The sequence below is a fragment of the Ruditapes philippinarum genome, unplaced genomic scaffold, assembly GCF_026571515.1.
Source record: "Ruditapes philippinarum isolate M1 unplaced genomic scaffold, ASM2657151v2 ctg4483_1_1_1_1, whole genome shotgun sequence".
Classification (NCBI taxonomy): domain Eukaryota; kingdom Metazoa; phylum Mollusca; class Bivalvia; order Venerida; family Veneridae; genus Ruditapes; species Ruditapes philippinarum.
In genome coordinates, this window is record NW_026864675.1 from 5,164 (window position 1) to 32,722 (window position 27,559).

The following is a 27,559-nucleotide window of genomic DNA, read 5'->3' on the forward strand; positions in this document are numbered from 1 at the left end:
TAACTAATTATAACAAAAATAAACAATATGGGTTGCATAAGGTGATAAAATATAGAATGACTAAAAAATTTCGTGAAGAAAATTTTCAATGTAATCTTTTAACATCTGGTACAGATATTACTGAAACAATTACAAATCCAAATAATTCTTGAAATTTCTTTTGTTTTAAATTAAGTATTTGCAAAGCATGTGCCAATGAAAGAAAAAAGCGTAAAACGGGAGCACCAACCTGACTGGTTTACAGGTCTATGAAATTAAAATAACAATAAATTTGTGCAATACGTGTCATAATAAAGAAGATTTTGATCAGTACAAAATTTTAACAAAGTTACTTCATTGATTAGAAAGGCTAAAAGAAATACTTTAATACTGCCATTGAAAAGAATAAGGACTCAAAGTATGTATGGAAAAACTTGAAAGAAGATTTTAACATCAATCAAACTAAACGGATAACATTTCTGTCTAAAAAGGAAAAATATTTATCAAAGAACTAAATAAACATATTACCAATATTTCAAATATCATTACCAAAACTATTTTTTCTGAAACAATGTTTCCACTCTGAAAAAATTGGGTATCTCCCGCGTACTGATACTCCTTACATAACGACCATGGAAGTAAAGCAAATAATTCCAAAATTAAACACAAATAAATCTACAGGCCTTGATAGTATTGACCGGGCAATTTAAAAAAGTTCTGGGGATACTATTATTCCTTGCATAACATCTATTATAAATAATAGCATTTATTTGGGTATTTTTCCTGATAAACTTAAGAAAACTCGTTTCTTGCCTGTGTTGAAATCAGAAAGTAGAGACTTTTCTGATATTTATCGCCCAATTTCAATTCTACCAACCATTTCAAAAACATTTGAACAACATATAGCAATATATATCGTCGCATCTTCAGGCATTTTTTCAAAATACAAAAGAAATATACATGACAGACAATCATTCTTGTAATACAGAATTACTTAGATTAGTTGATGCTTGGATCAAAGATATTGATAATGGTAAAATGATAGGTGCAATTTTCTTTGATTTAATCTTGTCGATCATGACGTTTTGATGCACAAACTGAAATTATATCATATCAAACAAAAAACAGACAGTTCAAGTAGGTAATATAAAATTTGACACTTTAGTGGTGAAATCAGGAATTCCTTAAGGATCCTATCCTATTTTTCTTTATATCAATGATATATCTATACTCTATAATGATCTTATTATAGACTTGTATGCAGATGACTCTACACTTTACCAATCTGGTAACTAGAAATAGAAGATAATTTACAAACAAGAGGGCCATGATGGCCCTAGATCGCTCACCTGACTCATCAAACTCATCCAAACAATTACCTAGACAAGCATTCTGACCAAGTCTCATGACAGGTGAGTCAAAAATGTGACCACTACAGTGTTAACAAGGATTATCCATATTTGAGCAGTGCGACCTAGTTTTTTACCCAGGTGACACATATTCAAACTTGACCTAGAAATCATCAAAACAAACTTTCAGACCAATTTCCAGGATACTTGGATCAAAACAGTAGCAACTAGAGTGTTAACAATATTTTTTAATTTTTAGCTCCGGTGACCTAGTTTCACATGCGATTTCGAACTCATCCAAGCAATTACCTAGACACGCATCCTGACCAAGTTTGATGATAATTGAGTCGAAAATGTCACCACTAGAATGTTAACAAGGTTTTTCCATATTTGGGCGGTGTTTTTCATCCAAGATGACCCATGTTCGATCTTGACTTAGAAATCATCAAAACAAACTTTCAGACCAATTAACAGAATATTTGGATCACAACAGTAGCCACTAGAGTGTTAACAAGATTTTTCTATTTTTAGCTCATGTGACCTAGTTTTTCATCCGAGATGTCCCATGTTCGATTTATTCCCAACAATGACCTAGACAAGTTTCCTGACCAAGTTTGATGACAATTGAGTCAAAATTGTGACCACTAGAGTGTTAACAAGGTTTTTCTATTTTTAGCTCCGGTGACCTACTTTTTCATCCGAGATGACCCATGTTCGAACTCATCCGAGCTATTACCTAGACAAGCATCTTGATCAAGATTGATGATGATTGATGCAAAAATGTGACCGCTAGAGTGTTAACAAGGTTTTTCTATTTATAGCTCCGGTGACCTACTTTTTCATCCGAGATGACCCATGTTCAAACTCATCCGAGCTATCACCTAGACAAACATCTTGACAAAGTTTGATGATGACTGATGCAAAAATGTGACCGCTAGAGTGTTAACAAGGTTTTTCTATTTTTAGCTCCGGTGACCTACTTTTTCATCCGAGATGACCAATGTTCGAACTCATCCAAGCTATCAACTAGATAAGCATCCTGACCAAGTTTGATGATGATTGATGCAAAAATGTGACCGCTAGAGTGTTAACTAGGTTTTCTATTTATAGCTCCGGTGACCTAGTTTTTCATCTGAGATGACCCATATTTGAACTCATCCGAGCTATTATCTTAACAAGCATCCTGACAAAGTTTGATGATGATTAGGTCAAAAATGTGACCACTAGAGTGTTCACAAGGTTTTTCTATTTTTAGCTCCTGTGACCTAGTTTTTCATCAGAGATGACCCATGTTCGAACTCATCCAAGCAATTGATTAGACAAGCAATTTGACCAAGGTTGATGAAGATTGGTTCAAAAATGTGACCACTAGAGTGTTCACAAGGTTTTTCTATTTATAGCTCCTGTGACCTACTTTTTCATCCGAGATGACCCATGTTCAAACTCATCCGAGCTATCACCTAGACAAACATCCTGACCAAGTTTGAGGATGATTGGGTCAAAAATGTGACCTCTAGAGTGTTCACAAGGTTTTTCTATTTTTAGCTCTTGTGACCTAGTTTTTCATCCGAGATGAGCCATGTTCGAACTCATCCGAGCTTTCAACTAGATAAGCATCCTGACCAAGTTTGATGATGATTGAGGCAAAAATGCGACCGCTAGAGTGTTCACAATCAATTGTGGACGTACAACGGACGACGGACGGACGACGGACATTCAACGATCCTAAAAGCTCACCCTGAGCAAGCTCAGGTGAGCAAAAAAAAAATTAACTGCTATTAATGATTGGTGCATCCTTATTAATATGTCCTTGCATCCAATAAAAAACAAAATGCATGATAATTGGTTCTTCAAAAAAGGTGAAGAAATGTAATCCTCTCCTGATACATCTCTAGAAAATGTTACATTTCAAAAGTTATTTGGCATTTATGTAGATAATACATAAAACTGGCATTATCAAAAAAAAATCTGTTTGCAAAAAACTGAATGCAAAAATTGCCCTCTTCAAACATGTCACTTTGTACCTTACTTACGATATTATAATTATTGGTTTTAACACGGTTAGTGTTTAAATGTAATACGGTAAGTTTTAAAACCAGCAGCTTTAGCTCAAAGCGTTGTCATTCATCCATGAATTGGAGATAGCAGGCTTCTTATCATGTCTTTTCGTTATTGTCAGATTGTGGCTACTTATAATAGCTCTTAATGATAGCTCACTATTTTAGTATATATAAATACTGTCTCATGGTTAAACTAACAAAAATAAATTTAAGCTGCATGCCTCCAGATGAAAAATGTACAAAGATTTTTGAAAAGTGAAAAGGTCGAAGATTCAAGTAAAAGTATGCATGTTATGTGTGATTAAAAACTGCTTTTTTAGTATTCATCATATTATTTATACTGCATGAATATCACAGAAAGGGCAAATTTTGTATATATTTTGACCTCTTTTTTTGGTAATTTACTTGAATTTTAAGTGTTGTTTACATTTGCAATATGTATATTATTTTCTTTGTTCACTTTACAGTATTTTATTTTTAAATACATTTTCAAACTTTTTTAAATAAAATTATAATGAACCTTCAGGCATGCTACTTTAAGCAAGGCATTATGAAAGTATATCAACACAACTCACACACGCTATATATGGATTAACTTACATTATATAAATCACAAGAAGAGTCTTAAGACTGTCCAATATATATCATAGACAAATATATATCATAGACAATTTAGCACAAAAGACAATAAATTGCACTCTCATTAAGCATATAAATTTAAGTTATTTAAAAGTGCTGTCTAACGTTGTAAATCTTACAGTAAATATTTAACCAAGTAATCCATTGTTCAATAACAATACTGACTAACATTGCCAGGTAATTTTAATTTACAATACAACCTTAATAATCACAGAGTCATATAACAAATTATACTGATACAAAGGAAAAATTAATTGAAAAAGAAATATGACATACATTAGAGTTCAAAAAATATAAATAAAATACATGTTTCTTTGCAAACAAATCTTAAGAACGAAAAAAAAAGTTTTGCTGATTGTACAAATGATTACATTATTTACATCAACAGTGAAAATAACATTTTGGCGACATGACATTCTGGCGGCTATATATATTCTTAACTCATAACCCAGTAAAGATATCCATGTGCACATACAATCTAGCTATGTACAAACACTACATCAAGTCGTTACACAGCAAACAGTTTCAATAAAAACTTTCCCAGCTGACACCTCAATTCTGAGGCACATAATATTGTTTTATCAAAATGAAAATTGTTTCATCAAATTAAAATGATCGACATATGAATTTGCAAAAACAAATAAAAAATAAGCTTTGTATAAGATTAAATGTATCATTAATTTACTTAAATGTTATCAAGTAGGATGGATACGCCTGGGCATCATGGAAAATAACAAAGAAGTTTGGAGCCTGTACATTGTCTGTTGTGGAGTCATAAGTTCCCGATTTAGATGCAGGATTTGCTGGTGGTACTCTTATTCCATATTGTCCCATACAATATTCACCAGTCAGGACGTGTGCCAAGAAGATATGTTTGTTTCCAAAAGCATCTGGACTGCAGTAGCCATTGGCAGATGTAGAAGCTTTTACAGCAAAGTATACGCCCGCTCCATGAGATGACCCTGAAAATGTTAATGATACACAATTTTATCATTAATTCTGATAGACTGAAGAGTAATTACTATTAGCCATTTGCTTTTTGGTGTTTTTTTTGTTTGTTGGTTTGTTTGTTTTATTTTCGAACTAAAAGATACTTTTCAATTATGAAAAATTCAGGCTGATTTAAACATTACTAGTCTTTCAAAAACTCTTTAAAAAAAGAATTTTACAAATTTTTTGAGTTAAACATTATGTAATATGAGCGTTATATTGATAAAAGTAAATGCCGTGCCTGAATTATAGTTCCTATCAAACCCTAAGATTTTAATGAGGTTGGCAGCAGTTAGATCTGTGCCATGCCACAGTAGTCTTTCCACCTGCCGCCCGCCTTTGTTGTGTATCTCCATCTGTGTTTTCTTGCCTGCATACTGCGTGTACAGTGTTGGGTTTTGTATTCGTTCAATCTGAAACCAAACATAAACAAGAGCTGTCACAGAAGACAGGGAAGCTCCACTAATAAAATACTTGACGCAGTAAGGAAAACATAACTATGAAGAAGAAAAAATATGTATGGGAGAAAAAATATGTATAATTATTAAGTTATAGTAAAACTAGAACTGTGTCCAAAGGAGGTGCCCCCACTGACAACATATATATATGGTATATAGTGAAAAAATCAACAAAGGGCCATGATTCTGTTAATTTTGGTCGCAGCAAAAATTCCTTCCTTTCCTACCATCTACACATTAAGGTAGTTCATCCCTGGAAGTTTAAGCAAAATCTGCCATCCGGTTTAAGATTGCGTTCACAAAATTTCTATAATTATGGTATATAGTGAAAAAATCAACAAAGGGCCATAATTCTGTTAAATTTGGTAGCAGCAAAAATTCCTTCCTTTATTACCATCTACACATTAAGGTTGTTCATCCCTGGAAGTTTAAGCAAAATCTGCCGTCCAGTTTAAGAGGAGTTGCGTTCACAAAATTTCTACATAGTATATTGTGAAAAAATCAACAAAGGGCCATAATTCTATTAAATTTGGTCGCAGCGAAAATTCCTTCCTTTCCTGCCATCTGCACATTAAGGTTGTTCATCCCTGGAAGTTTAAGCAAAATCTGCCATCCGGTTTAAGATTGCGTTCACAAAATTTCTATATGGTATATAGTGAAGAAATCAACAAAGGGCCATAATTCTGTTTAATTTGGTCGCAGCAAAAATTCCTTCCTTGATTACCATATACATATTAAGGTTGTTCATCCCTGGAAGTTTAAGCAAAATCTGCCATCCAGTTTAAGAGGAGTTTTTTATTAATTACCAAGGTTTAATCAATAATAACAAAAATCAGCGAAATTTCAATAATTTAGCATTCAAGGCCAAGTTCATAAATAAGACAAGATTAATTTGACTTTGATATACATAAAGGTCTTCTCCAAAAGAATGTTGTATCCTAATACAAAGTCAGTCCGTTAATCAATGACAAAGCCATATCCAGTTACAGCAAATAAATGAAAATTTCAATACTTGGACCTTCAAAATCAAGGTATGTCTGGTTAACTTGAAAGCCTAACCTAGAAGACTATTATGCTCATCTTTATGTATAATACCAAGACAAGGTTAGCTTTTAAAAAAGCTAGTAGCGACTCGCTTCGTAATTTTTTTCCAGGGGCGTGTTTAAATGTAAAAATGATAGTTCTGTTAACTGAAGAGACTTCAGCGAACATCAAAATAAAAGTGACATATAAATTTATGGAAGCCAGTTCTCTCAGTTTAACAAAGAGGAATATGAATATATATGAAGATGCATGTAAACAGATAGAATGAAGTCCCTATGTCTATGCACATTTACTATATGGCCTGTTGACCTTGACCAAAAAAATGTTAGATAGGTAGAATTCATAAAGATGTCTCTTTATACGAAGTTAAGTTGTAATTTGTTTTTTAGTATTGGAACGAGTGACAGACACAAGTCCTATACAGGAATATATTACTGAAGAACTATTTTGGGTGTGTGCGAATTTAGATTCATGGGGCATGATTAACATTTGATTTGTACAAGTTCTCAAGGCATTGGTACATATTCAATATTAAAGCTGTTTCAGGCAAGTTTCATATAATGTCCTATGTGTTATAAGATAGAGAGCGCGTATATCCTCTTTTTTTTCTTCTTATTTTAAACTTTTTTACAACATAATTGAACCTATGATTGTTTTTCATGTTATTCTTTTTGTTTTTAATATATTTTGCTCTTATCTTTAAATAACATGGTTTCAGAATTAATATTTAAAATTCATTTGGATTAAAATCAATATATGTCATTTCAGTGCCGTTAAACACAATGCAAAATGAGACAAATCAGTGTTTCTATGTTGTTTCATATCCGTATAGACAATTTTGCAAGCACTTGGCCATTTCTATTAAAATATACTTCAAAAAAAATAAAGAAAGAATAGGTCTAAAAACAATGGCAAAAGTTGGAATCAAACCATAGACCTCTGACACATTAGGTTATCACTTGACCGACTGTGCTATTGTGGATGTGACGAGAACCAATACACTAAGCTAGTGTGACTTTAGTTATATACTCCATATCAATCCTCGAAACTATACAGACAGAACTGAAGTGGGATTGAATATTTAATGAGTTTTATAATGTATTAATAATTGTCGGGTCAATAAAATCAGACTATAAATGTCTTGAAAAAAACAACATAGCCAGATAATTTCCGATGTTGAAATGAAAAGCTGAAGCTACTCATTGCAAAAGAGAAACATCTGAGAAAGTAGTCTGAGTTTTGGCTCTGCCCACTTTCATATTTTAGTTTTTTTTTACAAATATGATATAAAGTTGGCTGATGTAGGACCATATTTCATGGGTAAAATTAAATAAACATTTATATGCACATAACTTAGTGATTAATATAACTATGTTCACCATTGAACATTTGAATCCAAATTACATTTTACATCATTGAAATATTATTTTTTACCTATCCAAAAAACTATTTACAGTGATTACAAAATTAATAAGAGGTCAACGGAATACTCATCTGTACAGATTACGTTTATGAGTCAAAAGTATTTGATTTCAGTCAATTCAAGTTACCTTGACAATGTTGGTTGATGGAATACCTGACTCCACCTGGAATTTCTGTGACACCCAGACCATGTCCTGATCTCCAGGAAGCAGCATCACAGTTGCTGTAGGATCTGTCAGCTTCATTTTTGTCCAACTTTTAGGGAGTTTAACTAAAACAGTACATATATGTGTGTGACAATGACAAAACACTTATTCTTGCATAGTAGACTGGCGCTTCCATGATTTTTACCCATGCCAGAAATTTCATCTGGCATGGGGGGGTGCCAGACGAGTCGTGTGCCAAACAACGTCATTTAAGCGCACTTTATGAATGAACTGAGTTAAAACGACGTCGTTTTAGAAGAAAAATATTGCTTAGGATGACATCATTTCGCCGTTGTTATTTAAGTTGTAAGTTCATACGCTATTGTAAGAAAATAGTTTTGGATGAAATGACTTTAATTTCCATGCACATATATCATATCCAGGTAAACCATTTTAAATATGAAATAATATGGCAGAATATGCAAGAAAAATTATCTGGCATATGATTGCAGTTCGGACCGGAATGTCCGTCACTAGGGAACCCGCCCATGGGATGGATATTCCAGTCCGAACCGCAACATATGACAGATATTATTATGGTTGTTTTATAGAATAATTGTGATTGAAATTTAAATCAAAACTTTGTGTATATAACATTTAAAACAGTCTGATCAGGATCCATGCTGTTCGCTATCAGTTTTTCTACTTGTTATAGGGTTTGTAAGCGAACATCATGGATCCTGATCAGACTGCGCGGATGTGAAGGTTGGTCTGGATCCATGCTGGTCGCAAACCCATTATGTTGGTTTTTTCATGGTGCGCCTCATATATTTAATGGTCATCAAGTTATCAAATTCTTACCAGCACTAGATGAGTATCCCTTTCTGATATCCCTCTCAAAGCCGTCAATATATACTTCAATTTTTTTAGTTGCAGTGTCAGCTGCATTACCATATCCAAGGACAGTAACTCTTGTCTTCCCGACAACAACCTTGACTCCATTTGAAAATCCAATACGTTTTAAATCTGATTTCTAAAAATAATAACAACATGTTTTAAAGTACAAAAAATTAAATGGCAACAATAAAATAAGATTACAATATACACAATTGAGCCTTAATGGCGCAGAGAAAATAACATACTTTTATAAAGTTTCAAAAATCAGTAAATCACATTTTGAGCATATCACTTTTTAATCAGTTCACTTTTAAAATCTATGAGAGAAAAAAATATATCATGAGATTTACCAGAACAAGATTCTGCTAATACATTGTATTGCCTTGTATTGTATACATCTTAGTGTTATTATACTTAAAGTATGGGTACTGTTCATCTAAATGTAATATCACACACTGACTTCTTTAAGGTCAGTACCCCAAAGTCTTATTATATATCATAGTAGTTAAAAGTATGAATACTGTTCACCAGAAAGTTATAATTGACTTTGTATGGATACTGTAAATTTATAGAATACTGCACACCTAACACTGTGTGTTTTTAAGGATATGGTAAATCTAGATATTATTAATTGTTATAGTATGATTTTGTTTTTCAATCTTTTAAGTTTTATTTCGTACAGTATAGATACAATAAACAAAATAGTTCAGGTTATATTTCTTAAATTATGGATACATCAACCAAACATTTTGGGCAACATTTGCTACAGTATTGATACAATAAACACAATATTTTGAGTTATATTTGCTAATGTATATATACAACTAGCCAAATCTTTCGGGTTATATTTGTTAAAGAATGGATAAATAATAAACCAAATATTTTGGGTTGTATTTAATACAGTATAGATAAAAAAAAATATTTGAGTTCATATTTGTTAAAATATGGATATAATAAGCCAAAATGTCATAATTTATCATAAAACTATGACAAGAGGGCCATGATGGCCCTGAGGCCGCTCACCTGTATATAGGCCAGTTTAAACCCCAGTGCTTTTATTTGAACAAACTTGGTAGACACCCATAAGAAGATGTTTCATGCTAAACATCTAAGCTCTAGCTCATTGGGTTTTTTATAAAGATTTTTTTAAGTTTTTACTATACACATATAGTTAAAAACAATGACACCCCTGGGGCGGGGCCAGTTTTGACCCCAGGGCTTTTATTTGAACAAAATTTGTAGACACTTATTAGAAGATGTTTCATGCTTAATATCTAAACTCTAGCTATTTGGGTTTTTTCAAAGAAGATTTAAGTTTTTGCTATACACATAAAGTTGACTCTCGGTAACTCGAAATCCAAGGGACTGGGCATTTTACTTCGAGAGAAACGGAATTCGAGTAACGTGGAACTGCCGCCATTACGCTGACATTCGTACATGTATATACATGTGCCTGATAAAATGTGCAAAGAAGTAGGTTTGTTATTGTTGTTAGCGACAATGCTGCAATATTTAACCGTTGAAATGACGGTAAATCACTTACAACTACGAATTATAAATAAACAAAAATATATCATTCAAAATTTAATACATGTATATTAATTGTGAAACATAAACACACAATTATATTTGATTTAATTGATCATCGGACGTAAACGAAAGTAGCAACTATCGTGAACTGGAAGTACAAATTAATGTATGCAAAATGACGGAACATTAATTATACAAATGTTATTTACGTTGATAACACACATCAATACCTAGGCTGTTATTTGACTAACACCCGTCAGACTGGCACGAGTCAACTTTCTTAAAGAAATTTAATCAAATTTTAATTTAGTTATCTAACTGTTAAAACCAATTAAGTGCTGAAACGGATTAAAGCCATTTATACGACGTGTTAATAATACATGATGACCGTAAATTAAAAATTTCTATGAAACGTGTTAATCACGAGTGACAACATCTCACCTTGATGTCTCTGACCTTTGATCAGTCGGCTGATTTCACACTTCGACTAATTGAGATGAAAATATGTTGGACTTTAATTGACGGGTCCAAATTTTCTTTTCGACTAAACAGGAGTCTCGGTAAGTCAAAATTTGACCTAAGCGGAGTTAAAATACAAAGATAAAGAAGGAAATTTGACGGGACTTTAGAAATTCTTCGACTCAAGCGGAATTTTGAGTAAAGCGAGTTTGACTTATTGAGAGTCAACTGTATAAGGAAAATCAATGACACCCAGGGCGGGGCCAATTATTATCCCAGGGCTTTAATTTGAACAAACTTTGTAGACACACACTAGAAGATGTTTCATGCTTATTATCTAAAACCTAGCTATTTGGGTTTTTTCACAGATGATTTTTTTAAGTTTTTGATATACACAAATAAGGAAAATCAATGACCCCTGGGGCGGGCCAATTTTGACCCAAGGGCTTTTATTTGAACAAACTTAGTAGACACCCATTAGAACATGTTTCATGCTAAATATCTTAGCTCTACCTCCATGAGTTCTTTAAAAGAAGATTTTTTAAGTTTTTACTATATGCATATAGGGAAAATCAATGACCCCCTGGGGCGGGGCCAATTTTGACCCCAGGGCTTTTATTTGAACAAACTTGGTAGACACTCATTAGAAGATGTTTCATGCTAAATATCTTAGCTCTAGCTCTTTGGGTTCTTTAAAAGAAGATTTTTTAAGTTTTTACTATATGCATATAGGGTAAATCAATGAACCCCTGGGGCGGGGCCAATTTTGACCCCAGGGCTTTTATTTGAACAATCTTGGTAGACACTCACTAGAAGATGTTTCATGCCAAATATCTAAGCTCTAGCTCTTTGAGTTCTTTAAAAGAAGATTTTTTAAGTTTTTACTATATGCATATAGGGAAAATCAATGACCCCCTGGGCAGGGCCTTTATTTGAACAAACTTGGTAGACACCCATTAGAACATGTTTCATGCTAAATATCTTAGCTCTAGCTCTTTGGGTTCTTTAAAAGAAGATTCTTTAAGTATTTATTATATGCGTATAGGGAAAATCAATGACCCCCTGGGCGGGGCCAATTTTGACCCCAGGGCTTTTATTTGAACAATCTTGGTAGACACTCACTAGAAGATGTTTCATGCCAAATATCTAAGCTCTAGCTCTTTGGGTTTTTTAAAAGAAGATATTTAAAGTTTTTTTTCGGTTGCCATGGCAACCAGAGTTCTGCATGGAATTAAATTCTTTGAACAATTTTTAAAGGTGACCACCAAAGAACATTCCTGTGGAGTTTCGATGAAATTGGCTTAGTGGTTTATGAGGAGATGTCATTTAAAGTAAAAGTTTACGGACGGACGGACGGAAGCTGGACGGACGGACACCGGACGAAAAGCGATCACAAAAGCTCACCCTGTCACTTTGTGACAGGTGAGCTAAAAACTCCACACTAAAGAGTCATAAATGTTTTGATATGGATACTGTATACCCGTATCTAAGTATAAATACAATGTACTGTTAAAATATTGATACTGTAAATCTAATTGTTTAAATGCTATAGTATGGGTTGTATTTTTATTGTATGTATAATACACAATTTCATGTACATCAAAATGTTATAAAAGTAAGAATACTGTACCTGAGTTTCTTCCATTTGGTCAAATACATCCTTCTTAACAAACACATCGTTTTCTCTGCGAATTTTATCCACCTTCTCAGCAACTCTATCAATCTGATATTTAGATTCACAGTATATATGAAACGTAGTTCTTGGCACTGGTGCTGTTACTTGGGGTGTTTTTTCCCAAAACTTTAAATCTGAAACTGAAAATAAGACAAAATGCGCTACATACGAAAAAAACGCCTCGTTCTCAGGGGCTTTGATCGTTGTTGACCTAAACACATGATCCGATAACCTCTTCAAGGTTCGAGCTCCTCTTCAAGGTTCATTCTAAGTACATTAGACAAAGATAATCATAAAACAAAGAATGCATGTCATATTTGTTACTTTAAGTTGTGATCAAGTCACAAGGAGAAATTTTTCAAATGTCAAACTTTCAATCCATTACATAATCAACATTTCGTTTTGTTTTTAGGAAAAAAAAATAAATTATAAACACAACAAAATATAAATTACAGAACACAAGTATTCAAAACAAAAAAAAATGTTCATCTTAATGATTATTTAAATAAGTAAGCACAATACCATTTGTTATGTAATTGTGAATTTTAAAATTTCAGTAAAATATCTTACCTCGTCTGTGGCTTAATACGGGGAAGTCAAAGACCGGGCCCGCGAAGCTTCGCGGGCCCGGGCTTTGGCTTGCCCGGCTATAGACAACACGTGTATATTTAAAAGAAAATCAAATAAAAGAACAATTAAAAAATGGGTCAAAGACAGAAAAGGCCGGGTTGCATTTGTACACCAAATATCATGAGGCTGTGAGGTTACGAAAAAAAATTTCCATTGACCCATTAATGTCGAAAATTTAATTCAGGAGGTAAACAGGTAGTGGATTAGCTACACACCTAAAATCGAATCCCACAGTATGGGACCATGTGTCAATGCTGTATGCCAAATATCAAGAGGCTGTGATTTAAGTAGTTTCTGAGAAAAATGTTACGAAAATTTCCTACCATTGACCATTAATGTGAACAGGAAGTGGATGAGCTGCAGACTTGAAATCAAATCCCACAGTATGGGACCATGTGTCAATGCTGCATGCCAAATATCAAGAGGCTGTGATAAGTAGTTGCTGAGAAAACTTTTACAAAAATTTCCTACCATTGACCATTAATGTCGAAAAATCTAACTAATTTAACTAAGTGGATAAACAGGAAGTGAATGAGCGACAGACCTGAAATCAAATCCCACAGTATGGGACCATGTGTCAATGCTGTATGCCAAATATCAAGAGGCTGTGATAAGTAGTTGCTGAGAAAACTGTTACGAAAATTTCCTACCATTGACCATTAATGTCAAAAAATCTAACTAATTTAACTAAGTGGATAAACAAGAAGTGGATGAGCGACAGACCTGAAATCCAATCCCACAGTATGGGACCATGTATCAATGCTGTATGCCAAATATCAAGAGGCTGTGATAAGTAGTTGCTGAGAAAACTGTTACGAAAATTTCCTACCATTGACCATTAATGTCAAAAAATCTAACTAATTTAACTAAGTGGATAAACAGGAAGTGGATAAGCGACAGACCTAAAATCGAATCCCATGGTATGGGACCATGTGTCAATGCTGTATGCCAAATATCAAGAGGCTGTGATAAGTAGTTGCTGAGAAAACTGTTACGAAAATTTCCTACCATTGACCATTAATGTCAAAAAATCTAACTAATTTAACTAAGTGGATAAACTGGAAGTGGATGAGCGACAGACCTGAAATCGAATCCCACAGTATGGGACCATGTATCAATGCTGTATGCCAAATATTAAGAGGCCGTGATAAGTAGTTGCTGAGAAAACTGTTACGAAAATTTCCTACCATTGATGTTGAAAAATCTAACTAATTTAACTACGTGGATAAACAGGAAGTGGATGAGCGACAGACCTGAAATCAAATCCCACCGTATGGGACCATGTGTCAATGCTGTATGCCAAATATCAAGAGGCTGTGATAAGTAGTTGCTGAGAAAACTGTTACGAAAATTTCCTACCATTGACCATTAATGTCAAAAAATCTAACTAATTTAACTAAGTGGATAAACAGGAAGTGGATGAGCGACAGACCTGAAATCGAATCCCATAGTATGGGACCATGTATCAATGCTGTATGCCAAATATTAAGAGGCTGTGATAAGTAGTTGCTGAGAAAACTGTTACGAAAATTTCCTACCATTGATGTTGAAAAATCTAACTAATTTAACTAAGTGGATAAACAGGAAGTGGATGAGCGACAGACCTGAAATCGAATCCCACGGTATGGGACCATGTGTCAATGCTGTATAACAAATATCATGAGGCTGTGATAAGTAGTTGCTGAGAAAACTTTTACGAAAATTTTTTCACCAATCGCCCGCCGCCCACCGCCCGCCCGCCGCCCGACATTCACCATACTATAACCCGGGTTTGCACCTGTGCAACCCGGCCAAAAATATATAAAATTCTATACCTATCAATGAAATTTCAGTGTCAGTTCTAGTCGGGCGCCGCCATTTACAATGTAACTCAAAGATAATAGGCGGGGTATTCCGATAACGGAACAATACTCAACTTTTCGGATTTATAATAATCGCCGAGTGTTCCGAGTGAAAACGGAAGCGATGCATTAAATATCGAATGACACCTTTAAAACGGAAAGAATGAAAAAAAATTTTAACGACTTCCCCGTTCATAGGCTTTGCCTAATTTCATATTAGAGAAGATGCTAATTTGATTACCTTCAAGTGATAATGTCATATTTGATTGAAAATACTTACAAAAGCCTTTCTTTTTTGGTGCCTTGTCTGGTTCCATGATTGCTCTTATTTCCGATATGAACAATTCTAGCATCTTCTCATCAAATATGACAACTCTGATTGTTTTTATACATCTTTTAAAGTCTTGAGATTTTATGTAATTTTGGAACGTTTCAATCATAGTTTTAGCCATTCGTTCAGGAGCCACGCCTTTTCCACCTGAATTTTTGATAAGCAAAGTGTTGTGTTTGTTTATTCTGATTGACTATGAAAGATAATTTATTTTTTGAAGGGATGAATTCATCGAATTCAAAGCGTATCTACACAAGTGTACCTTCAACATGAACAACTAAAGTGTCAGAGCAACAAAAAGCTGCAATAACAAAATTTGATGGAACTTAAAAAAGATGTTTTCATAGTTTCAGATTAATTGTTTATGAAATATAAACAAACTGAATAATCTTAAATGAAAAAATCAGTCATGACATTCCGCAATTTCATTTTATTTATTTTTTGGCAATACATTCGGACAATAAACTGACTGTTATAGTCTTGATTGATATGGTTTTGTTTAAATAAATTTTAGTGTGGGTTAATTTAGAAGTGAAAGTATTCCTATCCTTATCGTACATTTTAGATATAATTATGATGTCTCTCACAAAAATTCTCATTCAAACAGTTTACACAGATGCAGATATTGGAGAAATAAATTTACTTTCATTTAGATGCTAACATTTGAAAATGTACTTCAATTTTCAAGTCTAAAGTATATATCAACATCTCAATATAATGACCTTGTCCCACATACACCAGCTTCATTAACACTATAAAAGACAATCATATATATGCAACTCATCAAAGTAAAATGTAATGCTTTCTTTGCTACAACATATATTACATAAGTGCAAAATTGTCACGGCTAAGTTCATAAATTCATGTGAAAGGGAAATACTTACAACAATACAAATTAGAAGTTACAAAAAGGAATCATAAAAATTACCATTATATACTGGTTTCCTAGCAGTTTCCGGCCATAAATTGCACTTTTTAACAAATAAAATAAAAATCAGTTTACGGAGGGGTACAAAAATTGACAGAACAAAGTTAGGTATCTGTCCAGCATTGCCATGTGTTTAATGTTGCACTTTCATTTTACTTTTTAATTTGAATACAGGCCTGAAACGTATCACCTTTTTTCACCTTTATTCAAAAATTCATAGCAGTTTTCCGGACCTTTTTTATTTTGAATATAATTCTGTACCATAAAGCAATGTTAAGGTGGTTTTATCAGACAAACAGAACTTCCCAACCTTTTCCGTGTCATCTGCAGAAATGTTTTCCGAAGTATTGATTTACCTAAAATGGAGTCTTAGTTATTGCTCATGGATATTCAAACTAGAATTCCCCAGGTGTTGGTTATTTTTGAAAGTCGCAAGTTCTCTTATGCAACTTTAAATAACAGGCAAAACTTCAAAACATATTAATCGTTGTACTATTTTAAACGCTGTTTAGCATAGAAAACAAATGTCTCTCTGATTGATGAAATAATGAGGATGCCTTGCCGGTAAAAATAGACTGACTGGACGAAAATGATAAACGGCCGGAAAACTGCTAGGGGACGGAAACTGCTAGGAAACCAGTACTGGTAATAACACAAAGAAGGAAACATAAATCCTGAACAGTACCTGTTCCAAGTGCTGGGAAGGCAATTGAGTTTAAACCTAATTGCTCTGCCACACTCAAACATTTCCAAATAGTATCTGCCCACGTGTTTAAAGTGTTTCTTGCCCTAACATGGATGATTGACTGACACATTAATTTTCCAGGCCCAGTCACAACTAAGCCATTCGCTAAAAAGTATTCTCGTTTTGCCAGTGCTAAAATACATATAGATGAACACATAATTTCCTTCTTTAATAAAAATGAAACCACATAAATGACATGATTAACATCATCAAAACATATCTAGAAATAAGATTAAAAAATTAGATTATTTCATAAATTTCTATTCTTAATGGCCCAGTCAAAGTAGAATTTGTCATGTTTAACAATTATGAAGATTTAAAAATATAGGTATATTATAATTCCGGTGAACATTATCATAACTATTAGTCAACCAAAAATGTAAATAAAGCTGAAAATGGAAAAGCAATTCAAAAGATAAGCAAGTTCTGCAATCTAAGGTTCATTTAATGCATGAAATGACACATCGATGATTTGCTTTTGTTGACAAAAGTAACTAAAAATTTGTAAATAAACTTTATTGACTGTATAAGTAAATACCCTCTCGTTGAATTGTCTGCCCTGCTGCTATAAGGATTGCCCTAGAGATGGCACCACTGTCTAAATTTAGATCGTCCATTGTACTGTTTACAATCGCTCCAGACGTTAATGTGGTCAGATCATCTTTTACAATACTCACTGTCACAGAACCTACCGTTGTGCTATAACCTTTATCTTAATATGAGAAAATATGACAAAAAATAATCAACTGAAAATGTCTTAGCAATTCAATGTGCATATAAAACAAGAAATGTGTCGTCATGCCACAGATGCCCCCGCATGCAGCCAAAATTTCAGATGTTATAACATTTAGTTCCAAAATTGTTTGCACAAATTATTTTTTTCATTTTAAGTTCAAAGCCCTTAAAACTATTCAATGTGAACACAAATCATTTTTATACAAAGTTCAAGGCACTGAAACTATTCAGTGTTAACCTTTTGTAAATTGCATTTTGCATATTTGTAGCCAAAATAATGGCTACATACATTTCCACAAAAGTATGAGTGCTGAAACTGAAAATTTAAAAAATGTTCAACATACAAGAAAGATAATTTTGTTCAAAATCATTTAACCACGACCAAATTCAAACTTGAACTGCTTATTCCTCAGATGTATCTTTATGTCAAATGAGTTGAATGTGTACAGCCATTGGGGAGATAATGAGCGGAAACTTAAAATTTCTGATTTTTTTTCAAAGTTCAAGAGGGATAACTCTGTCAGCTATTATCAAACAATGACCAAATTTGAAATTGACCATTGCATTTCTATGACATATCCATATTTTTAATTTGAGTTGAATATGTACAACTGTTGGAGAGGTTATGAATGGGAACTGAAAATTTACTGAAAAGTAAAAGGGGTATAACTCTGCCAAAAATCATCGAACCATGACAAAATTCAAACTTGACCTGTATTTTCTCATGGCATATCCATATTTAAATTTGAGGTGAATGTGTGCAACCGTTACTAAGATAATGAACGGAAACAGATGACAGAAGGACGGAATGACTGAACAGGGTTACACTATATGCCCCAGCCATCATATGGCGGGGGCATAAAAAAGAAATCATTTTATCTCCTAAAGTATTCATCTTTACTTAACTATCTATCAACATTTCTTAGGAAATACTAGAAATGTCCACCATACATGTATAAGAGCTAATTAAATTACAGGCTCACCCAAAACAAGCCTTCAACATTTTGTCGTTTTGGGTGTTTTTTATGGATTCTGTTTTCTCTAATATACATAGTTAACAAGAACAAGAGCAATGGGGTCAAGTTGAACCTAGACCACTTTTCTGAAAATACATTGCCAATGAGCGATTTAAGAAATAGAAAATGCCTTACACAAAGTATCTAAGGACCAAGCTAGGCTAGAAGAATTTTAAAGGACCGTGATTAAGGTAAAGATAGAAAATGATTCACTCAAATATCTAAGCTGTAGACATTAAGATTTGGAAGAGTAGGTAAAAGATAACATGACAACAATATCTTTTTTCTATGAATCTATTCAAAACCAATTATGACCCAAGAATCATGATTTGGACAAACTTGGTAATTAGAGTATGAATGCAGCTTTTTAAAGCCTCATGTGTTCCATGGGAGACAGCTCTTAGTGAATGTCGCTCACCCTTGTTGATATTTCCTTTCATATTATACAGTGGCTAACCATTTAGATACACATACTCCAAAATAGAGAAAAACAGAATCCCTTTTGTGTATACAGACATTCTGCTGTTTGTTAACAAAATAGAGAAAATAAGAATCCCTAAAGAAAGCCTAACATGGCAAAATTGAAAATGTTGCAATGCTTGATCGAGCCTGTTCATGGATGGTAACCTTTATCAGCTTGCAATTCATTTAGATTCTGTATTAAATTAACTGACCCCATAATAAATTAACAATCATGACCCCATAATAAATTAACAATCATTCGTCTGGATTCATTATTCCCATATAAAATTCCAACTCAAATACATAAAACATATATGCATTTAAATGACAATTATCAATCAAACCAAAATAACTAACTTACTTTTGACAATTACTTCTTCGGCAGTTTCCGATCGGCTGTAATTATATAATGCACTACTTGGTCTTTTTGTGCCACCTGATTTCGACTCGACGTCTTTAAAAGCCTGTGAGTTGTTAAATTAACATGTTCAAGTATATTTCTTACAGCTGAAGAAAACGCGAACATTAATAATAATAGTGTTTAAGGTTGGTGCATCTGCCGTAGAATTTTCGTTGTTTCATTTTACTTATTATGGCTTAATGAATAAAGAAAGTTGAGATATGAATACCATAAATTCTTATAAAATTAATATTTAAAATTGATTACACATTTTTTATTATGTCTTAAGTGAAAATTCAAAGTTTCATATCAGTTTATAAAAACTCCGTTAAAATGTTTACACAGTTTACTATAGTGTGTCAGATATTTACCTTGGCAGTAACTCTGTCTTCTGACCACAAAACAAACCGAACCAATCTCAAACTTGTGTCAGGGTATCTGGCTTCAAAAGCGTCCACTGTATTAAACATGATATTAGCAACAACATCTGCTGGAAACCCCAGCGCACCTGTCCCTAGAGCTGGAAACGCTATTGAAGAATAATTATGCGTATGCGCCAGGGCAAGACAACTCCTCACAAAGGTTTCCATCACCTTGAGCAGATTATACAAAAATAACAATTAAAATACTTAATGATTTTAGACAAAATGAACAAATTAAATTAATTCTATGTTGTAATGTATTTGTACTTGTTATTTAGTATATCCAGCCTATATCGTATTTGAGATGATTTTCTATAACAGGGTTAATAAATTATTTTCGATATACAACATCATTTGAAAAGACAATTATTCTTTGATAAAATACTTATGTTGCACTGTTATATGTAACACTTGCACATAGATATATTATTTTGACAATTTACACACATCTTTTTTAAAATGTTTTCTCAAATTGTTAAAGTGAAAGATTTAACAAATATTTTACTTTAGTCTTGTACTTTAGTTAAATATTTGTTAAAGAAATTGAATAACACTGTAAATTAATTTTCCAGAGAATTAACATTATACACATTTTTAAAACTAATAGATGTTGCGTGGTGTCTTACGAACAGACTCGATAAAATAAAGCATGTATCTTTCACCTTTTCATCTTTTTGTATTGCTAATCAGCGATCTACACTTATATGAATTAATTACCCTAAGGAAAATAAAGATAAAATAGAGCAAGTATCTTTCACCTTTTCATCTTTTTGTATTGCTAATCAGCGATCTACCCTTATAAGAATAAGTTAATCTAAAGAAGACTTTCTGTTTATTATATAAAAAAGACAAACATTTTCCGCATGTCCTTGTCCGCCATCCCATTTAACAAGAAGTCCGTGAAAAATTTCTGCACATGCCAATGACCCGCCAGTAGTTGCAGCCAACCGACCAGGCTTTATCCCATCAGGATACTTTGTCTTACATTCCTGTGTTATAGCGTCACCGCCTACTTTCAGTAACGAACGAGATATTGCCCCAAGAGACATATCAAGATCTTTGTTGGTGGAGTTCACAATTACATCAACCTGAATATGAAATATCTCATGACAAAATTTCAAAAACTGCAGAAAGTTCAATAAAAAATTCATATATAAAATAATATCACATAGATAAACTTGTAATATAAACTTCGGTAATAACAATGTTTCATAACTTAAGTGCTAAACCAGGATAGATCTTAAATCATTCTTAACGTGTAAGCCCGTAATAGATAAACATACTTGATGAAATCAGATTATCTCATTGCTTTAAAAGAAAATTGAAAAATACAAAATGTATTACAAAAATATAACAAAACAAAGAAAGAAAATACAAGGAAAATGTTCCAGTAATGATCTAAATAAATTAAATTTATCATAGAGTTCTGCTTGTTTGAAGTTGGTAATTCTTTAAGACATTTGATGCCAATTTAGTGGGTTTTGTATTTAAACTTCGTTTGGTCTCAAATTGGAAACCCAAGCAAATAATTGTTTAACCTTTTCTAATGCTAGCGTTCCAATCTTAACCTCTTTGGTAATCTTTCTCTGTTTTTCTTTGTTTTTCTGCTCCTCAGAGCGTGGTTTTCTATACACTGTACTTTCTAACAAAACAAAAGAAAGGAACATTATTTTTGTAAATTAGTCATGCATATAACTCTCTACCTGAAAAATATGTATTTTTGAGGTTGAGATTAGTTAATTACTTAGACAACACTTGATAATACTTTCTGTCTAATAAAAAAAAAAATAAACTTGGTGATGCAGAATTCTTAATAAAATATTAGCACTTTACATCAGTTTTCTATAAATATGATGCTCAAATTAAGATTTATCAATATTATAGATTCAAAAAAGCATTATTTATAAAGATATTACAGAATTTAACATTTCATGTAAATAAAGGGAGGTAATAAAAAATTTATTTTCTATAAAGTTTAAGTCAAAGTTTACAATAAGAAATTAATGCATATATTTTAATGATTACATATAATATGCACAAATATTTGAAGTTCATATTTTAAATATTCTGCGATGTTTGAAAATTGTTTTATTTGCATAATTATGTACATATATATAATTTCACTTAGTGTGGTAAACCACTTTGATCACAACATACAGGATCTTTAAAATTTTTGGTACATGTAAATGCACAAGTCAGTTCCAACCCCGTCAATAACCACCTTATGGGGAAGAGTGATAGGGAGCTTAGGAAATGAATGGAATCTAATTGTTCTAGCAAAGTACGTCCTATGAACAAGACTTTGATAAGTTAGAAGTATATGTTCTGACTTTTACAAGGAGTGTAATAGTGAGGATATACTTGAATGGGGCATAACTAAAAACAATGAAGTGTTTAAAGGAAAAATGTTTCATTCTTACCTAATTCAGAACTAAGATCTTCAGAAGAAACTTTAATCACACATTTTTCATTCATTTCAATCATATGTATGCAATCTTTCCCTTCGTTGCTTTTAATAAATTTGTCAAAACCTGGCCAAGATACTGCATGATCTTTGTGTACAACCAGATCTATCAGTGATTGTACTTTAGTTATGGCAAGTATACAACCATCCTTTTTTCCCTTCACAATAAACCCAGGATTCCTTTTACTCTCTTTCAGTGCAATCTCTACTGCCAAGCGCTTAAACTGGTTTTCAATAGCTTCTATCTCTCGTCTTTTGTATTTTCTAATATATTCTAAAATTCCAAATTCTGTTGGCACAGGCTTAGAAACTAATGAATGAAGATCAAAAAGTTTGGTAAACTCATCTTTCACTTCTTTGTACAACTCATCTACACAAACAAAACGAAGTTCCTCTGGCATTAACGCGAAAATGATGCAGCCGCTGTTATTTTCCTCCAATTCTGCTAGTTTCGCTTTACCATCTTTACTATCAAGGATGTCCCTCTTTTCTGAATCAAGAGCTATAGAGTCCATTTTGACAGAGGTTTCCAGTATATCTATAGCTAAATCTAGATCTTTGTCATTTTTACTGTACATAAAAAGACCAGAACCACGCACTGTATCCCAAACACCTATAACCTTTCTCTCTATCATCTTTTTCTTCACTAAATCCCTAGCCTCTTTCTTAAAAAGTAAATCGATCGCTAGTTTGGACATTCCTGAAATTATCAAACAATGTATCATACATGATTTTGTTACACTCAGTATTTCAATAATTAGATTATAATATTTATATGAATATAAAAATTTTGAAGAAAATATAAATTTGGTTAAGCTTGTTTAAATTAATATATTGTCCAATTCGTTAAAATTCAAAATTTCTATTAATATTTTTACAATGTTTCAAACCTGGTACTGCTTTCTTCACAAACGACTTTAATGTTTTATCTATTTTTGAAAGTGCTTCCTCCACGTCTTTCTGCATACCCTAAAATCAAAATTAAAACAAGAAAATTGGTTAACTTAGTCTGACAGTTTTAATAAAATATGTTTATATCTTTCAACAATGTCTAGAAAAATAAGACTAGTATAGAATGCAAGGAGGCAATATAAAACGACTGTGTACTCATTTTGCTCATTCACAAGGAGGCAATATGAAGCACCTGTGTACTCATTTTGCTCGTTCACCGTAACTTATTGTACATTCTTATGTCAGTCTTATTGTATGTATAGATATATACATTAATTGAGCCACAGCACAACAAAACCAACGTAATGCATTTGCAATCAGCATGGATCCAGACCAGCCTGCACATCCGTGCAGTCTGATCAGGATCCATACTGTTCGCTATCAGTTTCTCTACTTGTTATAGGGTTTGTTTGTATTAAAGTGAACAGCATGGATCCTGATTAGACTGCGTAGATGCGCAGGCTGGTCTGGATCCATGCTGGTCGCAAACGCATTACGTTGGTTTTGTCATGGCGCGGCTCATTTATTTTATTGTTGTTGTTTTCTTTTTCCGTTGCTGCTGTTGATGTTATTGTTGGTGGTTTTGTTGTTGTTGTTGTTGTTGTGCCTTTTGTGGGGGTTCTTAAAATATCAGACTACACAAACAATTGGCATACAATTTTCAGGTGCATTTTATGAATCTAAATACAAGATGATATGTTTAACAAAATGACAACATTTACCATAGAAATAGTATAGGCACTAACTATTTAAACATAGACAAAAATTGATCTCTTTCTCTCAGCGCTACTGTATATATCGAAAAGTTGATATCAATACTGAGTATGTTCAAATGACATCAGATTAGAATATGTAATATATGAGGATATTTCCAGAAGGAGTCAATCATGTATGTGTGTCTTATATTAGAGTAGAATGGACAAATAAGTACAAAATGGTACTTGTTTTCTTGTACAAATTCACAAAATGGGCAATATCTATAATCACGTTCAATACAACTAAATCGACCATTTTCTATCAATTAACAATGTGATGAAGATCAAAAGAATTTGCTAAAATGCTTAATTACGAGGGTTGTTCAAAAAGTAATAGGACTGGGAGTCTTGCGTATTCAAATTTCATTCAATTTAGAATATTTTCATATGTACAGCAATCGTAACATGTTTTTCTACAATTCAAACATATTTTTTTTAATCTATTGTGCTAAACGCGTTTTTCCTTTGCTATTGAATAACCATTGTTACACGCACCCGGTGCAGCACATAAATATAGTTATTGGAGCTACGTTGTACTTCTAATTTATTCATAAATAACTATCTGCTTTTCCCTGAATTCCATCAAAACATTGAAATATACTTATGTGACATTATGTCCAAATTTGACGTCATTCGGACATGAAATGGCCTATTAATTAAGTTTTGAACAGCAGCCGCGGTGACCGAGTGAGATGTAGAAATATGACATTTGTAAACAAACAGAAAATGTGTGCGATCGTTAAATTTTGCCAACATATTGACTATAATCATTCAGATACACACAAAATGGTAAAATTAACAAAGGACAATTATCATGCCATCAGGACACTCGTTGTCAGCTGGCACAAGCAATTCAAAAACTGCAAATGCAAAATCACTAACGGGAAAGGGCGGCGAGGATAAAAGTTGAAAATTAAGTGGACGTTAGTGACGTCAATTTCAAAAGCGCTACAAAAGAATCCACGGTAAACAGTATGCGAACTGTTTCTCGTTGTTTGTATCTTCTTCAGGTCTACTTGTTCTGTTTTAAGGAAATGATTGTAAATAAGCCATTTGTTATAACTACTTGTTTTGTATTTAAGTAGATATACGTGTAATCAATAAATTAAAGAAATAATTAACGGTAATAATTGGTAGTGTTTTCCCAAAACTTGTATTGATAATGATAGACTGTGCTAAGTAGCAAAAGGATACTTTTCAATTGATAAATATTGTTATTTTTCTGTATATAATGATATTGTTTTAAAACCATACGATGACATGAGTAAATTAATAACATAAATTGCTTTTGCATTAAAATTTAAAGTCCTACTAAGTTCCAAGGTTACTCAAAAACACGAGAAAAACCAGAGAATGGCCGGCTATCGGGCATTTTTTTTTGAAACAGTGGAACGAGAATGTGATCACATTTTTCTTGCTTCATCTCCACATATGAGGCAAAGTAAAAATTACATGATTCATACACCTAGAGACTAGGGAAACTACTTTCAGAAAGAATGATGCTTGTTACAATTTCTATTTATTTAACGACGTCATGAACATCAATTATTGTATTGTTAGCGTGCGCCGCAATTCGTACCCCTTGTCATTTGAAAATTTCACAGAATTTTTATTTGTTAACATTTTGAATTGAATTTTTTACTGTATATAAAGAACATGTTCCGATATATGTAAAACTGCGTACGTAAATTAAAAAATGTGAACAGTAGAGCTGCAGTCCTATTACTTTTTGAACAACCCTCGTATTTTTTACATATTCAGACAATACAATGATACTATAGTTCTATAGTAATATAGCATAAGTGAGTTTATAAAATTGCTATTCTAATATTTTTTCACATATTAACTTAATGCACGAAAATTGTTAAAATCTACAAAAAACATTTTAATTTTTACCTTGCAAAAAACCTCTCTTTGCTCGTTGTTAATAACAAACTCTGCAAGCTTATTCTTTAAAGATGTCTCAATTCTAGACGCACGAATTAATGCCATTTCATAATGTTTTAATTGTCTCTTTTTTGTAATAATTTGACGCTTTGTTTCCAAATCATTCTCTATTTCTTCAATGATGTCCTCAATCTGTTTAGTCAAATGTTGTACAATTGTCTTTTCTCCTGCCAACACAATTTTGCAGTCACTGTTTTCCAGAAATACAGCAATTGCTTCTGGATCCGATATAGCAATTTCTCCCAAACGTACTTTCATCTCATTCCATACCTATGAGAAAATATAAACATTTGTTTAAGAGATAGAATTCACAAGAGCAATTTCTTACTTCTTAGTTCAAACATATTAAGGAAAGAATATTATTGTAAAGCACACTCCTAAAAAATATAACGGTCTTGAACAAATCATAATTAGAATTTCATATTAGACCTTGATGGTCAAGGTCATTCAAAGGTCAATGTCACATTTGAATAAATCATCATTGTCAGTTTTGTCAAAAGTGTTCTTTTGTCCAAGAATGAACCAAATTCATAAATAACTAACAAAGTTATGACACTTTAAGTCAATTTCAATAATTTGTCCCTGATGGTAAAGGTCAATGTAAGGTCAAGGCCATATCAGAAATATTCAACATTTCGTTCTTGTCATGTCCAAGTATAAATTAAATCTGTAATTAAATAACAGTCATAACAATTTAAGCAAATTTCAAAAATATGACCTTGAACCTCAATGTCAATTGAAGGTCAAGGTCATTATCATAATAATTCAATAAGTCAGTTTAAAGGTTTTTCTATTTTTAGCTCTGTTTACCCCTAAAAGGGGTCAACTAAAATGACATGAGCAAATTTAAGTGTGATGGTCACAAGGATGCTACAGACCAAATCTGAGGTAAATCTGCCCAGCAGTTTCAGAAAAGAAGATGATTGTTTACGCATGATGATGGACGATGGACAATGGATGACAGACAACACCCCTTTGATACTAATAGCTCATCCTAAACCTCAGGTTCTTGTGAGCTAATAAAACATAAACCGTTTGCAGATGACCCTTAAGAGAAACCAGTGCTTAATAAGGTCAATAAAATACTTATTAATTTGTAATCTACATAGAGAAAGCGCATATTTTGGCTTTGTTAACTACTCAACATGGCTACACAATCGGACATTGGAAGAAATATATAACAAGAACATGATTGTATTTTTGACTTACCAGTGATTTAACAAAAAGATATTTCACTTATTGTAAAAACATGACAACAGATAATACTACATATCCTTATCATTT

The 27,559-nt window shown here is 32.7% G+C and overlaps 1 protein-coding gene across 1 annotated transcript in view; it reads right to left on the minus strand.

Moving 5' to 3' along the window:
- Positions 1-1,090: 1,090 nt before the first annotated feature.
- LOC132726447 (protein mono-ADP-ribosyltransferase PARP14-like) overlaps positions 1,091-27,559 on the minus strand; it is a 60,631-nt gene continuing 34,162 nt past the window's right edge. The window contains exons 10-24 of the mRNA XM_060711761.1: positions 26,225-26,545; positions 23,513-23,591; positions 22,579-23,322; positions 21,697-21,800; positions 21,013-21,246; positions 20,108-20,329; positions 19,698-19,800; positions 17,662-17,835; positions 17,064-17,255; positions 15,400-15,597; positions 12,604-12,788; positions 8,949-9,120; positions 8,070-8,212; positions 5,259-5,430; positions 1,091-4,989 (exon numbers count right to left, since the gene is read on the minus strand). Coding sequence (XP_060567744.1) covers positions 4,709-4,989; positions 5,259-5,430; positions 8,070-8,212; positions 8,949-9,120; positions 12,604-12,788; positions 15,400-15,597; positions 17,064-17,255; positions 17,662-17,835; positions 19,698-19,800; positions 20,108-20,329; positions 21,013-21,246; positions 21,697-21,800; positions 22,579-23,322; positions 23,513-23,591; positions 26,225-26,545 — 3,324 coding nt within the window. The 3' untranslated portion in view covers positions 1,091-4,708. The remainder of the gene's footprint in view (positions 4,990-5,258; positions 5,431-8,069; positions 8,213-8,948; positions 9,121-12,603; positions 12,789-15,399; positions 15,598-17,063; positions 17,256-17,661; positions 17,836-19,697; positions 19,801-20,107; positions 20,330-21,012; positions 21,247-21,696; positions 21,801-22,578; positions 23,323-23,512; positions 23,592-26,224; positions 26,546-27,559) is intronic.